Genomic DNA, 17,471 nt, shown 5'->3' with positions numbered 1-17,471 from the left:
CTCGGACATTGTGTCTCTCCTCGACGGCTCTCCCCTGGAGATTCCGCTCTGGGAGGACCTTCTCTCTCAGGCGGGCGGTGTTTTCGTACACCCTCGCCCAGAGTTGTGGAAGCTGTGGGCTTGGCCTCTGAGGGGGCCCAGCTCATAAGTTCTGGTCTCTCAGCTGAGGTTGTGGAGACCATTTTATACTCTAGAGCTCCCTCCACGAGGAAACTGTACGCTCTGAAGTGGAGACTCTTCACCGTATGGTTAACTGCCCTGCGAGTGCGGTGCTGGAGTTCCTGCAGGAGAGATTCTCCTCTGGCTTAGCTCACTCCACACTGAAGGTGTATGTGGCGGCCTTAGCTGCTTACCACACTCCTTTGGGTGGTGTTTCTTTGGGGTGACACTCTTTAGCAACTCGTTTCCTTCGTGGAACCTTGAGGTTAAGACCTGTTGTGCGCACCAGGGTGCCAGCCTGGGATTTGGCCATTGTCCTTCAAGGCCTTTCCGAGGCTCCCTTTAAGGCCACTTGAGGAAGTTTCAGAGAAATGTCTTACTCTTAAGACTATCTTTCTGCTTGCTATTTCTTCTTTGAAAAGAATTGGAGATTTACAAGCCCTTTCGGTGGCACCCTCGTGCTTGGAATTTGCTCCCGGTATGGCCAGGGCCTTCCTGTCTCCTAGGCCAGGTTATGTTCCTAAGGTTCTCCCTAATCCAGTGAGACCTATTGTACTTAAGGCTTTCTGTCCTCTTATTGTACTTAAGGCTTTCTGTCCCCTTTGGGACGTCAGACCAGGAAAGACGTAATCTGCTTTGCCCTGTTCGTGCACTAGATTCTTATGTCCACAGAGCTGCCCTGTGGAGGAGATCTGAACAGTTGTTTGTGTGTTACGAGTCACCTTCTAGAGGGGGACCGGTTTCTAAGCAGAGGATGAGCAAGTGGGTGGTCGAGGCCATTTCACTTGCTTATGTGGCAGCCGGGCAGCCTACTCCTTTGGCTGTCCGGGCCCACTCAACTAGGAGTATGGCGGCCTCTCAGGCTCTTTTGGCAGGGGCTTCCCTGCAGGATGTTTGTGATGTGGCGGGATGGTCCTCGCCGCTCACTTTCGTCAGGTTCTATGAACTAGACATTAACACTACTCCGGGGGCTCGGGTGCTCACTTTGTAATTACACAGGCGGGCATCCAGCTCCTATGGGGGCGTGGGTAGTCTCGTTCCAAAAGCAGTGACGCAGCTCGAGTTCCCATGAAGGGGAATGTCTCGGTTCCGTCTGTAACCTTAGTTAGGTAAGCTATGGGCGTGTTTTTCCGGGGATGCTTTATACTTTCCGGTCGATGACGTCATCCGCCTATGACGTTCCGTCTCTCTATTGGACTGATGACATACGTGCTTCACGACGCAATCACGCAGGTGTTCCCAAAGCGGTGACGCAGCGTCTCGTTCCCCACTCAGGGAACTAAGGTCAGAGACGTAACCAAGACTTTTTCGTTTTTGGAACATGTAAACTAGAGGTAAACTTTATTAGAGGTATGTAGGATAATAGCAAATATTTTTACATTCAACAGTAAAGAAAAATACACATTTCTGGTTCCACAATTAAAGGAGGACAAAAGAGATTACAGCAAAAGAGAGAAATATGTAATATTTACAGAAACAAACCATACGTTAATTCTTCATTGTTGGAGAAATAACTGCTTGTGCACTTCTATAATTGGAAAGACATTCTATGTTTAGGTCTTGATCATGGTTGCTATGACATCTGTCAGAATAAAAATATAAAAGGCAGGACATCACAGACGTCTCAGGAACTGGATGAGAGGAACATCAAACATCTTAGATGGTGTTCCAATATTTTTAAAAGCAACAAACAAACAAAATGTTTTTACATATATTTTTACTTTCTCCATTTTCTATTAAGAATGAATGAAACTCTTTTTGTACTTTTGTTAAAACTATACTTTGATCTTTTCCATTTTCATCACCTGCATGTTATAGACGCTGTCTGCATCTTTCTGCCATTTTCATTCATAGGAGCTTTTTTTCTGTGCTTATATGAGTACATTCAGGCAATAAATGAATGCATGTTTTCATCTGTATTAACTGTATTTTTATAAAATATTTGTGTTTATATGTTAGGAGCTGGGTGACTGAAAATGGCAAGTGGCAATTACACCGTGAACAATGTAGACAGCTTTATAATCACTGGATTTGATCACCTGCAGAACCAAAAGCTCCTCGGATTCCTCATCTTAATAACCTACATGCTCATATTGCTTGGGAATGGCATCAATCTGTGTATTATCTTGACTGACAGACATTTACACAAACCAATGTACATATTAATCTGTAATCTAGCTGTTGTTGACATAATGTACTCCTCTACCTGCAGCACAACCATGATCTCAGTGCTTCTGGCTGAGATTAAAACTGTGTCATACTACTCTTGTATCTCAAGGATGTTCTTCTATCATCTTGGTGATTTCACAGAGTGCATGGCTCTGACATTAATGGCAATTGACAGACTTCTTGCAATTAGGCTTCCTTTAAGGTATCACAGCATTGTAACAAATTTAAGAACATTTATTTTAATTTTTCTTACCTGGCTCATTGGTTTCACTGCATTAGGTTTTTTGACATCTGTGGCAGACAGTCTCCCATACTGTCAGCCTGTTATGAGATTTGTGTTCTGTGGATATGCTTCAATGGTCAGAGCAGCTTGTGTTGATGCTGAACCATATTTTACCCCATCTACAATATTAGGTATGTTGGCATTGTGTGGTCAGTTTCCTTTTATTATGTGCACCTATGGTGTTCTGGCATATAGTGTGACTAAACTCTCCAATAATGCAAGCAGAAAGCAAATGATCAACACTTATTTGAGTCACCTCATTGTCTTGTTTAGTTTTTATGCACCAAAGCTGGTCACTTATTTACTAACTCAAATAGGAGTTGTGCTTACTTTTACAGAGAAAAATGCATTATTGATAATTGCCTCTATAGTTCCTCCCTTAATAAACCCAACTGTTTATTGTACCAGGACTAAAGAGATCAGAAAACGATTAGTAGGTGTATTCTTTTACAAAAAAATTGTACCTAATCATTAAAATGCAGGTTAAATATATTGATCATGATGGATTTAAAATGTTAATTCTTAAATTGGGATGTTGTTGCTGTTACATGTGTTTTGTGATGATCTTGCTGTTCGAGACTATAGGCCAAATCATATGCATTTATTTGTTAGAAAAAAATCAAGCTCAGCTTATTTTTGAAATTACAGTATTAGAAGAAATTAATGTGATATAATGTTAAACAGAAAACAAAAATATTTGTTGATGCATTGTGTATTTCTGCCATGTATGTGAAGCATGAATCATATTAATAAAGTTAATCAGCATAAAATAATGTCTCTTTTCCCTCAGTCCCAGCCGATACTGATTCTATTAAAGCATATGTAAGAGAATTACATAAATATATTCATATAAATTGGCTTTGAAATACAGGGTCAAGTTGCTTTATATCTGACAAATGATAAAAGACATTTGCAGGTTTTGTTTCCTAGAGTGTATTGCATGTAAATATCTCATGCAGCACTCTTGTTGTAATTCGTCTTATAAAGTATCCTGTTACTATTTCGGTGTGAGAAATCGCAGAAAACAATTCAGTGTGTGAGTGAATTTTCCAAAAGAATCTGTATTGTGAACAAATTCAGAGCTTTTTGCAAACCCATTCATCAGATTAGATCAAAAGAGTTATTTATTTGCGATCTGGCATCATTAGTTCTGATTGTCAAGAGCGAATAGAAAATATACACAGGATGATTTCTGAAATATTATCAGAGGAAATCATTCTCAGATAGGTATACAGTAATCTTCATTGTCAGACAAGGATTTATCATTATTTTTTTACTGGGGCACAGAGGTATATCACTGGGGTTTGTGCCACAGTACAAAGGATCTAGCGATGCCCCTGTTCATTACTGAGAAATGTATTTAAACTAATGGACCTTTTTCACGTTTTCGGTTTTAGAACACATAAACTATAGATAAACTTTGTTGGAGATTTGTAGGATCATATCAAATATTTTTACATTCAACAGCAAAAGAATAATACACAGTTCTAGTTCCACAATTAAAGGAGGACAAAATATAGAGAGATTACAACAAAAGAGAGAAATATGTCATATTTACAGAAACAACCCATAGGTTAATTCATCATTGTTGGAGAAATAACTGCTTGTGCACTTCTATGATTGGTAAGACATTCTATATATTTAGGTCTTGATCATGGTTGCTATGACATCTGTCAGAATAAAAATATAAAAGGCAGAACATCACACACATCTCTGAAACTGGATGAGAGGAACATTGAACATCTTAGATGGTGTATTATATGCAATTGTATACTACTCTGCATCAAATAGTTTTAAAGCCATAAAGAGGAAAAAAGCTAAAGAAAAAGAGTTTTTGCATAATATTTTTATTTTATTTATTTATTATTAAGAATGAATGAAACTCTTTTTGTGCTTTTGTTAAAACTATACTTTGATCGTTTCAGTTTTCACCAACTGCACAATACAGACGCTGTCTGCATCTTTCTGCCATTTTCCTTCATAGGAGCTTTTTTTCTGTGCTTATATGAGTACATAAAGGCTATACATGAATTCATCTTTTTATCTGTATTAACTGTATTTTTTAAAATATTTGTGTCTATATGTTAGGAGCTGGGTAACTGAAATGGCAAATGAAAATTACACCGTGAACAATGTGGACAGCTTTATAATCACTGGATTTGATAATCTGCAGAACCAAAAGCTCATTGGATTCCTCATTTTAATAATTTACATGCTCATATTGCTTGGGAACGGCATCAATCTGTGTATCATCTTGACTGACAGACATTTACACAAACCAATGTACATATTAATCTGTAATCTAGCTGTTGTTGACATAATGTACTCCTCTACCTGCAGCACAACCATGATCTCAGTGCTGCTGGCTGAGATTAAAACTGTGTCATACTACTCTTGTATCTCAAGGATGTTCTTCTATCATCTTGGTGATTTCACAGAGTGCATGGCACTGACATTAATGGCAATTGACAGACTTCTTGCGATTAGGCTTCCTTTAAGGTATCACAGCATTGTAACAAATTTAAGAACATTTATTTTTATTTTTCTAACCTGGATCACTGGTTTTGCTGCTTTTGGTTTTTTGACATCTGTGGCAGACAATCTCCCATACTGTAAGCCTGTTATCAGATATGTGTTTTGTGAATATGCTTCATTGGTCAGAGCAGCTTGTGTTGATGCTGAACCATATTTTACCCCATCTACAATATTAAGTATGTGGGTATTGTGTGGTCAGTTTCCTTTTATTATGTGCACCTATGGTGTTCTGGCATATAATGTGACTAAACTCTCCAATAATGCAAGCAGAAAGCAAATGATCAATACTTGTTCAAGTCACCTCATTGTCTTGCTCAGTTTTTATGCACCAAAGCTGGTCTCATATTTACTAACTCGAATAGGAGTTGTGCTTGCTTTAAAAGAGAGAAATGCATTAATGATAATTGCCTCTGTAGTTCCTCCCTTAATAAACCCCACTGTTTATTGCACTAGGACCAAAGAGATCAGAAAACGATTAGTAGGTGTATTTTTTCACAAAAAGAATTTACCTAATCATTAAAAGGCAGGTTAAATAGATTGATTGTGATGGATTAAAAAAGTTAATTCTTATATTGTGATATTTTTGCATGTGTTTTGTGATGCTCTTGCTGTTCGAGACTATATGCCAAATCATACACATTTATTTGTTAGAAAAAAATCAAGCTCTGCTTATTTTTTTAATTACAGTATTAGAAGAAATTAATAATGTAATGTAATGTTAAACAGAAAACAAAAATATTTGTTGATGCATTGTGTATTTCTGCCATGTATGTGAAGCATGAATCCTATTAATAAAGTTAATCAGCATAAAATAATGTCTCTTTTCCCTCAGTCCCAGCCGATACTGATTCTATTAAAAGCATATGTAAGAGAATTACATTAATATATTCATATAAATTGGCTTTGAAATACAGGGTCAAGTTGCTTTATATCTGACAAATGATAAAAGCCATTTGCAGGTTTTGTTTCCTAGAGTGTATGTAAATATCTCATGCAGCGCTCTTGCTGTTTTTCGTCTTATAAAGTATCCTGTTACTATTTCAGTGTGAGAAATCGCTGAATTTTCCAAAAGAATCTGTATTGTGAACAAATTCAGAGCTTTTTGCAAACCCGTTCATCAGATTAGATCAAAAGAGTTATTTATTTGCGATCTGGCATCATTAGTTCTGATTGTAAAGGGCGAATAGAAAATACACACAGGATGATTTCTGAAATATTATCAGGGGAAATCATTCTCAGATCGCCACAAGAGTGATTCGAGAACAGCCGGCTGGTGCATTTTGCGCAGCTTCTACAGAGCACGAGCTCTGATGACGTCACAGCTGTTCCACGATCACATGTGTTTCGTGTTTATTCTAAAACCTTCGGTTCCACTAATGCTCGCAAATCATTTTTTTATAACAGTAAAACCTCTTTTCATGTAGTCGCGATGTTATACTGTCACGTTTAGCAAAATAGAACTGATAAAAACGTAGACCCCACTTCATTGATAGTGTAGGCTTATATGTTAAACTTTATTCTTGTACAAACAGACGCTGTATTAAGCAGTACATTAAAGTATTGAATTTTTTTTTATCTGAAACATCTGTGTATTTTATAATTATTGCATTTATTTAACTTCATCTGTGATAAAAACAGCGCGAGCGTTACTGCAGGAAGCAGAATGTGTCCTCTCCGCCTGCACGCGGCTACTCTCTGCGATCGGTTGCATCCAGCCGCAGCCGATGTCTAACACACCTGTCATGTCTCCTGTCTATTGTCTAACCCCGCCCATCTTGATGATTATTGATTAATTTGCCCCACCTGTCCTCCCTCATTACCTGCCTTGTTTGTTCCCTATTTAATCTACTCGTGTTTGCAGTCCTCTGCTGAATCGTTGTCTTTTGTTCCTGTCAGTTGTCCCCTGCCTGACGTTTTGTTCTCCTGATTCCTTGTATGTATTTCAGTTTTTTTAATTTTCCCCCTCGTGGGTATTTTGTTTGTGTTCGTTTTATTTTGTTATTTAATAAAACCCACCCTTTCTTCTGCACTAGAGTCCTCGCTTCTTCTCTGCACCCACAACCGTGACATAACGATCCAGCCATTTAGAGGACTCAGCAGAAGATGGGCATCTTTCTTTTTCCATCCTTCCCAACTGAACCCTCCAACCACCTGCAGTTAGCTAGACATGTCAACTCTCGAGTTGACCATCTGGACCATACTGAGGCGGTGGTTAAGGAGGTGTTTAATCACTGCTTGGACATGCCTCTCAGCCCTGGAGAGGCTGGGGAATTTTGGTTTCTGGGACTTTGTAGACCATCGCTGCGTCCCAATTCGCATACTATCCGTACTAAATAGTATTCAAAAAAAGAATTAGTATGTCCAAAATCGTAGTATGTTGAAAAGAGTATTCCAAAGATTCCTGGATGGTCTACTATTTCCGGTCAGAATCCGAAGTGCAGATCAATGCGCACTCTAACGGCTGATATTGCCCACAACCCATTGCGAGATGGACGAGGATTCGATTAGAACTACAAACGCGGCTAAAAAGTATTAAAAAACTACAAACATGACGGTTACGCGAGTCTGACGGTTAAGTAGAGAGGATAAGATAAGAGGGTTTGAGAGAGCAATTATCAGTATTTAACCTGACAAAAAGATATTTATTCAATGTTAGCCACATTATATTTCACCTGCAGCAGCATTGTGAACTTCTGTAATGATACGTTTGGCCATTAACTTTGCAAACACATGAGAGGAGTCTCTGCATTAAAGACCCAAGAATGGCAGATCAACGTGTTACTACATTTCTCTCCGATACGGTAGGAAATTAAATTGAATGTGGAGGATTTTAACTGTGACAATGATTGACATGGCAGTTTAAACGGTGACGGGACGCACGTAACTAAGCAACAGAATCTGTTAAAGATGATGAAGTAGTATGTCCCAAAGCTTGCATACTCTTCTGCTACTCACTCAAAAGTATGTACTTTTTCTTCACAAAAAGAGTACATACTTTTAGGACGTAGTATAAGTAGGCGAATTGGGACGCAGCACATGTTTACCATCTTGGAGAGCCTGAACATTCACGTCTAGCAGAGTCCCAGCCCACTGACTGTTCCTTTCTTCCATCTACAGTCAGTGGAGGCCCCAACCTTCTGGTGCGAGATCGCCACGCACTGCCAGAGAGAGAGAGAGACGGGCTGCATGAGGACCAGAGAGACGCAGAGCTGGATAAAGATTGCTGAGAAAGTTTTATTGTACCGTGTTGTTGAGAGCGCAAGTTTATTTTGTTTGTATCTGAGAGTTCTGAATAAACATGAGTCCCAGCCACGCGACCTGTCGTCTTCCTCTTTATTCTACCAACTTTGTAACACGTGGAACCCCTCTAAACACCCTAAACTACTTTTTTTTTACCATCACAGCTGTCGAGATGAACGAATAGTCAAAGTGTTGACTATAAGTGTTGACTAAAGGCCCCAACCTTCTGGTGACCCGGAGAAGGAGGAGGAAGAAGAGGTCCACCTCCTCGGTTACCTCCACTGAGGAGAACCCTACTTCGGGGGATGCTAGTCCGGTGGTCCAGGAGGACCAGACCGTGGAAGTTCCAAGTCCGGTGGTCTGGGAGGACCCGACTTTGGTGGAGGACCTGATAGTAGTTATCCCAAGCCCGGAGATTGTCCGAGATCCTGCTATCAACCTCGAGGGGGTTCCCGTCAGTTCGGACACTGTCAAGGGGGCTGTGTTTGGGTTTTATGTGATGGCTTTCGTGCGTGCTTGGAATATGCACAGGGCTTCCTCCAGTCCTTCAGGCACTTCTGAGGTCATCCCAGAGCAGCCCGTGGCCGTCCAGGAGGTTGTCCCAGAGCTGCCCAATTGCATTGCTTTGCCATGGCCCATCCTTGACCAGCGTCCAGAGATGGCTCCAGCCACTGACCAGCATCTAGAGATGGCTCCAGCCACTGACCAGCATCCAGAAATGGTTTCAGCCACTGACCAGGGTCCAGAGAGGACTCCGCCTCCTATTTTGAGTCCAGAGAGGAGTCGGCCTGAACTGTGTACACTGCCGTGGCCTCCTGAACGGTGTGCGCCGCCGTGGCCTCTTGAACAGTGTGCGCCGCCCTGACCTCCTGAACGGTGTGCGCCGTCCCTCCTGTCCCTCCTGTCCCGCCCTGGTCAATCCCTCCCATCCGACCCTGGTCGTATGCTAGGGGTTTTGATTGGCCAGACCAGCCCTGGTGCCTTTCTCCCTCCCTCCAGTTATGATGTATGTGTATTTATTTTCCTGTCTTTTGCTTTCGGTTCTGTTTCTGTCTTGTGCTTTGTTCCTGTTGTAACGACTTGGTCACATATATTATTAAATTAAATTTAGCTCAATAGGGAATTATGGGTATTAATATTTAGTGATTTATGATTAATCATAATAGGTTATATTCGAATCATAAATCTCCAAAATCACCCAAAAAGGGGAATACCTAACCTAGGTATTTATGCAATATATACACTCACCTAAAGGATTATTAGGAACACCTGTTCAATTTCTCATTAATGCAATTATCTAATCAACCAATCACATGTCAGTTGCTTCAATGCATTTAGGGGTGTGGTCCTGATCAAGACAATCTCCTAAACTCCAAACTGAATGTCAGAATGGGAAAGAAAGGTGATTAAAGCAATTTTGAGCGTGGCATGGTTGTTGGTGCCAGACGGGCCGGTCTGAGTATTTCACAATCTGCTCAGTTACTGGGATTTTCACGCAACTACTATTTCTAGGGTTTACAAAGAATGGTTTGAAAAGGGAAAAACATCCAGTATGCGGCAGTCCTGTGGGCGAAAATGCCTTGATGCTAGAGGTCAGAGGAGAATGGGCCGACTGATTCAAGCTGATAGAAGAGCAACTTTAAATGAAATAACCACTCGTTACAACCGAGGTATGCAGCAAAGCATTTGTGAAGCCACAACACACACAACCTTGAGGCGGATGGGCTACAACAGCAGAAGACCCCACAGGGTACCACTCATCTCCACTACAAATAGGAAAAAGACGCTACAATTTGCACAAGCTCACCAAAATTGGACAGTTGAAGACTGGAAAAATGTTGCCTGGTCTGATGAGTCTCGATTTCTGTTGAAACATTCAGATGGTAGAGTCAGAATTTGGTGTAAACAGAATAAGAACATGGATCCATCATGCCTTGTTACCACTGTGCAGGCTGGTGGTGGTGGTGTAATGGTGTGGGGGATGTTTTCTTGGCACACTTTAGGCCCCTTAGTGCCAATTGGGCATCATTTAAATGCCACGGCCTACCTGAGCATTGTTTCTGACCATGTCCATCCCTTTATGACCACCATGTACCCATCCTCTGATGACTACTTCCAGCAGGATAATGCATCATGTACCAAAACTCAAATCACTTCAAATTGGTTTCTTGAACATGACAATGAGTTCACTGTACTAAAATGGCACCCACAGTCACCAGATCTCAACCCAATAGAGCATCTTTGGGATGTGGTGGAACGGGAGCTTTGTGCCCTGGATGTGCATCCCACAAATCTCCATCAACTGCAAGATGCTATCCTATCAATATGGGCCAACATTTCTAAAGAATGCTTTCAGCACCTTGTTGAATCAATGCCACGTATAATTAAGGCAGTTCTGAAGGCTAAAGGGGGTCAAACACAGTATTAGTATGGTGTTCCTAATAATCCTTTAGGTGAGTGTATATATGGTTAACAACAATTTATTGCAATTAACTACGGATATATATCTATGATAAATAACTACAGAATAACCTTAAAGGTCCCATGACATGGATTTTTTTTTTTATTGTATAATGTTTCCTGAGGTGTACTTATATTGTTAGTATGGTTTTTACATCAAAAAATGTCATAATTTAGAAATAAAAAGCATTTTTCTATACTTATATTAGCCCTCTGGCTTGAATGCTCTGTTTCAAGGGGCGTGTCTACTGTGAGACTTCAGTGAAAACGCCCACTGTTGTGATTAGCTGACATCTTTGCATTTGAAAGGAGTATTAGATTATGTGGCCGGAGGGGGCGTGGTTTAGCGAGATCTCCACGCACTGCCAGAGAGAGAGAGACGGGCTGCATGTGGACCAGAGATACGCAGAGCTAGATAAAGATTGCTGAGAAAGTTTTATTGTACCGAGTTGTTGAGAGCGCAAGTTTATTTTGTTTGTATCTGAGAGTTCTGAATAAACACGAGTCCCAGCCACGCGACATGTCGTCTTCCTCCTTATTCTACGAACTTTGTAACACATGGAACCCCTCTAAACACCCTAAACTACGTTTTTTTTTTACAATCACAGTCGTCGAGATGAACGAATAGTCAAAGTGTTGACTATAGCATTATTTTATGATCTATTCCTATCACATGAAAAGCTGCAGTGATGAGCATTGAGTACACATGCAGTCTTGTTGGTCGCGTGAATGCAGTGATCTCGTCATTGCAGCGCGTTTTCTCTCACAAAATGCTTTCACCACAACTAACAGCAAACACGACATCGACATGAATACAGTAAGAGCTTTGTGCAGCATAACAGCGTCATTCATTATAACGGCAGTTTGGGCAAGTGTACAGATACACTCACGACGTGTGATTGACAGATCCGAACATTATAAAGAGTGTTCTTTGATCGCTCTCTAGTTTAATCATTTAAATAACAGATTTGTTTCATGCTACTAACAGAAACTATGTGAATTTGATCATTTAGTCACTGGCTTGATTCACTGATGCATAAACAACAGTATTAAATGATTTCGAAAGAAAGTCTGCGTGAACTTGAATGATTAGCTACACATCAGAAATCACTGATCACAGATCAGGCATTAATGAACACTGTTACTCACTGTTTGTGGCGGTGCTGTCGAATCCATATGGTAAAAGTCTGTTTGTAAAGCCTGTGCTGACATCGTGACTGATAAACTGAATCCATTTTCTCCTAATTCTCTGGGCGGGCAAAGCAGAGGAAGGGGAGGTAACCTTTCCTGTTATGACGACATAACAGGCAAGATTCCAGATCGGCTCGTCTGAGCTCTCATTTTCTCAAAGGCAGAGAAAGACAGCCAGAACTCGGTTTACACCTATCAAAGTTTCTAGCCACTTGGGGACCATATAAAATTTTTTTAAAATTTCATGCCATGGGACCTTTAAGGAGTTGATTCAAAATTACTCTGATCCGTTCCGTTGAATGAACAAGCAGTACAATCCTTTATCAACTCACAAGGTCTATTCTTTCTACCCAATTTTCGGGAAGTTTATCCTTAACCTTCCGAAACAATTAGGATATTAATTAAAGCATTCAAAGATACTTATAAGAGCTTGTAGATTAGATCTGACATTAACCCCTAGGAGTCTGAGCTGTTTTGGGCCCTTTATAAGTTTTGACATGCTCTTACATTTGTGCTTTTTTCAGTTGCTTATAAACACATTAATGGCAAAAGTATAATTACACTGTATTCAGCACAAACTGGGCTACCGTAATATGTGAGCAACATGTATGTACATGCTTGTATTTTTGAGAGAAAAATGTTTATGCATGATTTTTGAAAAAACAAAAAAATGTGCTTTAAAATGAAGGCCTCAAAACACACAATATATATATGTCCACAAGACTTTTGAAAAATGGGTGTTGTTGCCAAGAGTTTTTGCTTCAAATGGATGTGAGAATCATTGAGCCAACTCATTCACATAAAACAATACACTGATTTAAAATTTGTAAGACAATTTTTCTTCACAAAGCCAGTATGCAAGGAGGCGTGATATCTAATGAATAATGATGAGTATCACCTGAGCGGACAAAATCACATAATAGCCCGCATAATGAGCTGCATAATGAGCTGCATAATGAATGAGCTTCACACCTGACTGAGAGAGCAACAAATGCTCTTCTTATTTAGTTGAATTTGTACGTATCTAGTAAATGCATCTTGATTTAAGAATGTTTAAATATTTAGAATAGAAACAAGACAAAAATTACTAAGAAGAGCATTTTTTAAGCTCTTAACCGGAATGAGGGCGCATTCGTCCTTAAGCTTTATTTGTTTAAATTAGCTCAAATGAATTGAAATTTGTTAATATGTGTCAGGAGTTATGAATATGAAAAGCACGTTGGTACCGTTTGATTGTAATATGAGCCTCAGCTGCTCTCATTCATAAAAAAACTCCTCTATTCTCGTCACAAAGACGACCTTTTAGTTCAAAAGTGTGCAGATGAGGAGAAATATTGATAGATTCTCATATGTCTGTGTCAAATTTCTAAACAGAGGAGTATTTTTTATTCAATACTTCCTCAAAATTGCCAGATGTAGCCTAATCATGAGCGATGGAGACTCTTATGTGTTGTTTTCAATTCATACTAGCAGCCGGAGGGCGCTCTGTCCACATGTAGTCCATATATGGTACAGACAGACGAAGAAGATACCATGTGCCATAATAAAAGTCCATAATAATAGCTTCCTGAGATCGCTAAAGATGCAAATAGAGACATTTGAAGACAATAAACACACAATCGCGACGATGTATGGTTTGTCTGTGTTCTTTATACCATGTTGGGTGTATTCATAATAGATTATATTTATAATGCAATGCTATTCGACATAGCTTTTATCAATATGCAGAATATTGTAAAATGATATATTTTCTGTCTGATTTTTTGACCCGAAGCCAAATGAGACCACAGAAGGTTATTTAAAACATCCCACTTGTGATATAAAGTAATTTTGGAGAAAAAACATGGTTTTAATCTTTAATGTATTTTGATTGTGTGCTAAGCTAACATGCTAGCTAGCCAATGCACCTGCCACCTGGGCAAATACGTTATTTTTATTAATAATTTTGAATAGTCTGAAATGAAAAACCAACTGAAATGTTTCTATTGTCAACAACGGCATTTGAGGCACTTTAGAAGGTGAAGTGAGAAGTTTGATCAAAGAAATTAGGTTTGAATAGAACAATTTGAATAGAGAGTCGTCAGTGATTACCATTAATACAAAAGAATAAGATATTTAGAGCCATAACCTGGCCAGAGGGGTGTGAAAGTGTTCTGGGGAGACTGAAACTGAATGGGCAGTTTGCACCTCAAAACAATAGAGAGAATAAACTGAATTGTAGCTCAGAAGAGATGGCAATAAACATCAGTTAACATTTTAGAGAAATCTCAAAATAAAATCATATGACATGATCTTGAAAAACATTTAATAAAATTTAGAGTTTTAGACTTATCATCTTCAGATTTGAAATATAACATGGTCAGACATGTGGCTTCAGCTGTAGTGCACTTCTAGATTGTCAAAATCCCAACTTCAATTTTATTTTCATAAAGATATTTCGTACAAATATATTTCTAATAACTTTACAAAACTTTGAAGCTTATTATAGCTATTTTTGAAAATAATTATAATTTTGAATTTACAAATTCTAAAAAAAATTGTTGCTCTCCAGCTCCATGAACACCTTTCTTCTAATGATTTATATGAGCAGTTCCAATCAGGTTATCGTTCTCATAGTGTTGAGACTGCACTTGTAAAGATCTCCAATGATCTATTACTAGCTGCTGATTCTGGTCTTTTATCGATACTTGTACTTCTCGATCTTAGTGCAGCATTCGATACCATTTCCCACAGAATTCATTTAAGTAGATTGGAATCTATTGGTATCACTGGTATGGCTTTAAGTTGGTTTTGTTCTTATCTTAACGACCGCATTCAATTTGTACAACTTAAACAGTTTAAATCAAAACCCACTTATGTTTCCTCTGGTGTGCCTCAGGGTTCTGTTTTGGGACCTCTTTTATTTATTATCTATCTTTTACCAATTGCCACTATTTTCAGGAAATATGGCATCCAATTTCACTGTTATGCTGATGACACCCAGCTTTATCTGTCTTCTAAACCTTCCTTAAAGTTTCCCCCATCTGCTCTTTTTGAATGTTGAGATGAATTAAAAATTTGGTTTTCAGGTAATTTTCTCAAGCTGAATAATAGTAAAACAGAGTTCCCTTTCAGTCGGTCACGTTCGACGTACGTCGGAACTGACCGACGAATTGGGATCTGTTTCCAGAGACCGACCTACTTCGAGTGATTAAAACGAGCCAATGGACATTGGCATGCGGTTCACACATTCCACGCACCGCCCCGCAGCGCGGGTATAAATACGGAAGTGGAATACCGCATCATTGCTTTTTAACTTCGGAGCCGAACGGTTTGCTGTATCAAGCTGTTTCTACGAAGAGTGTTTAGACGAGTCTCGAGGAGGATCGCTCTCTTACCTGGGTGCTGGTGTGACGGCGCGAGTCAGTGAGTGGCCGCTGCAACATACACTTGTTCCTGTGTTGGTTGGCTGGGCGTTTCCGTTCTTTGAGTGCTCACATGCAGGCTTGCAATCGGACTGCTGTGAGCCGCGGCCATCTCCCTGAGTGCTTCAGCACTTCTAAAAGAGCATTTCCTTCTAAAAGAGCAACACGGTTTGACCTGCGTCTTTTTCAAGATGTCACTCAAACCGTGTGTTTCTGGATGCAGTTGTTTCCTGTCCTCATTTGACGGCCACGATCTCTCTCGCATATAAACATGTGAGATTGCTTTCGTGGGTGATCCATGCTCTCTCAGGAGAGCATGGTCACGTCGGCGCGTTGTTCGTCTCACCTTTCTCGTAAGGGCTGAGCGTTCAGCGCGCCGTGTGCCGTCTCGCGCCGGCTGATAGCGGGGGTTGTCACGGCAACCCAGCGCGTCACTCGGCGCTCTGATGCGCGGTCGAGACTATGAAACCTCAAACGGGGTTGAGTCCCTTCACTTATTCCCCGATCTAGTTTCTTTTCTGGGGCTCCAGAAAAGGATTACTTTGGCTAATAAGCGCTGGTGACCTGAGGATTACAGTGGGGCTTCCCCGCCGAGTACATCTCTTCGGGCCCCCACTCCTCTATCGCATCACGAGCGTGCTGAGACTTTGTTTGTGACCACGTCGGCGCGTTGTTCACCTTGCTCTTTCATAGGGGCTGGATTGTTCAGCGCGCCGTGTGCCGTCAAGTCTGACGGCCACGCTCATTGTCTCACATGCCTGCTGGTAGCTTACAGATGGGATTGCTGGTCCTTTAAAAAAAAAAAGAAAAAAAAAAGGGGATCTAGCGTTTCATTTGGCGCTCTGGCGGAGGACAGATGTCAATTGCTGCATCGGAGAGAGGGCTGTTATGCGCTGGAAATGATAATGCTGAGTTTCCCACTATAATGGTGTGTGCTCGTGCTGTCGCCAAGGGCGCCACCCTGCGTCCGCCTCCACCCAGGCAGCAGGTGGCCGGGCGCAAGGGAGGTGCCCAACCCGTCCAGGGTCCCGCGAGCCTGCTAGCAAGCACAAGGGCAAGCGACCCTGAAACGGGCAGCCCAGCGAGAGAGGAATTGCTCGGGGAGACGGTGTCCGCACCCCTCCCTCCCCCGGAGGAGGACCGGGGGGAGAATATATATTTTTTTGGTGTCGGTCCTGCCGCTGGCTCCCCGGAGTCCATTCTCAGAGCAGTTCTTCCCTCCCTGAGCCCAGAGAGGGACAGGTTGGCAGTGTGCGATGCCCCCGGGCCTTGCCACTCCTTTCCTCCCCTCTCACCCCTCGCCAGGGGGCAGCAGATTGGGCACCGAGGACGCCTCCGGGCCTTCTCACCCACTCTCTGCCCCACCTGGAGTATTCAGACAACACTCCGGGCCGCCTCCGGGCCTCCCGAGTCGGGTCTGAATACTCCACCTCGCTGCCTCACCCCGGGTACGTCTGTGGTGCCGTTGATCCCGCTAGTTCGGTCTCTGGGGGCCTGGCTAGGTCTCCCCAGGCCGTCTCGCTGGCTCATCCGTACCATCAGACTCGGCTATGCGATTCAATTCGCACGCCGGCCTCCCAAGTACAGGGGCATCCTCTTCACCTCCGTGCGGAGCAGCGATGCCCATGTCTTGCGGTCCGAGATCGATGTCCTGCTGGCGAAGGGCGCGGTCGAGCCGGTTCCTCCTGCCGATATGAGGTCGGGGTTCTACAGCCCCTACTTCATTGTACCCAAGAAAGGGGGTGGGTTAAGGCCAATCTTGGACCTGCGCATTCTGAATCGGGCCCTGCACAAGCTTCCGTTCAAAATGTTAACGCAGAAACGCATTTTCCAATGCATCCACCCCCAAGATTGGTTCGCAGCGATCGACCTGAAGGACGCATACTTTCATGTCTCTATCCTTCCTCGACACAGACCGTTCCTGCGCTTTGCCCTCGAGGGGAGGGCATATCAGTACAAAGTCTTGCCCTTCGGGCTGTCCCTGTCGCCTCGCGTCTTCACGAAGGTCGTCGAGGCAGCCATTGTTCCGC

The 17,471-nt window shown here is 41.6% G+C and overlaps 2 protein-coding genes across 2 annotated transcripts; both read left to right on the top strand.

Annotated features, from left to right (window-relative positions):
• Positions 1-2,135: 2,135 nt before the first annotated feature.
• On the top strand, positions 2,136-3,086 carry LOC307118401 (olfactory receptor 10G4-like; the record flags this gene model as incomplete). Its single annotated transcript, XM_079804010.1, has 1 exon — positions 2,136-3,086. The coding sequence occupies one exon, from the start codon at positions 2,136-2,138 to the stop codon at positions 3,084-3,086; it is 951 nt and encodes a 316-aa protein (XP_079660136.1).
• A 1,629-nt stretch (positions 3,087-4,715) lies between these two features.
• On the top strand, positions 4,716-5,666 carry LOC307118400 (olfactory receptor 10G4-like; the record flags this gene model as incomplete). The annotated part of the gene is made up of 1 exon (XM_079804009.1): positions 4,716-5,666. The coding sequence occupies one exon, from the start codon at positions 4,716-4,718 to the stop codon at positions 5,664-5,666; it is 951 nt and encodes a 316-aa protein (XP_079660135.1).
• Between the last annotated feature and the right edge of the window lie 11,805 nt (positions 5,667-17,471).

The sequence above is a fragment of the Gobio gobio genome (assembly GCF_949357685.1).
Source record: "Gobio gobio genome assembly, chromosome: 22".
Taxonomy (NCBI): domain Eukaryota; kingdom Metazoa; phylum Chordata; class Actinopteri; order Cypriniformes; family Gobionidae; genus Gobio; species Gobio gobio.
Note: the sequence above shows the minus strand (reverse complement) of the source record. Positions and strands in the feature narration are given on the sequence as shown.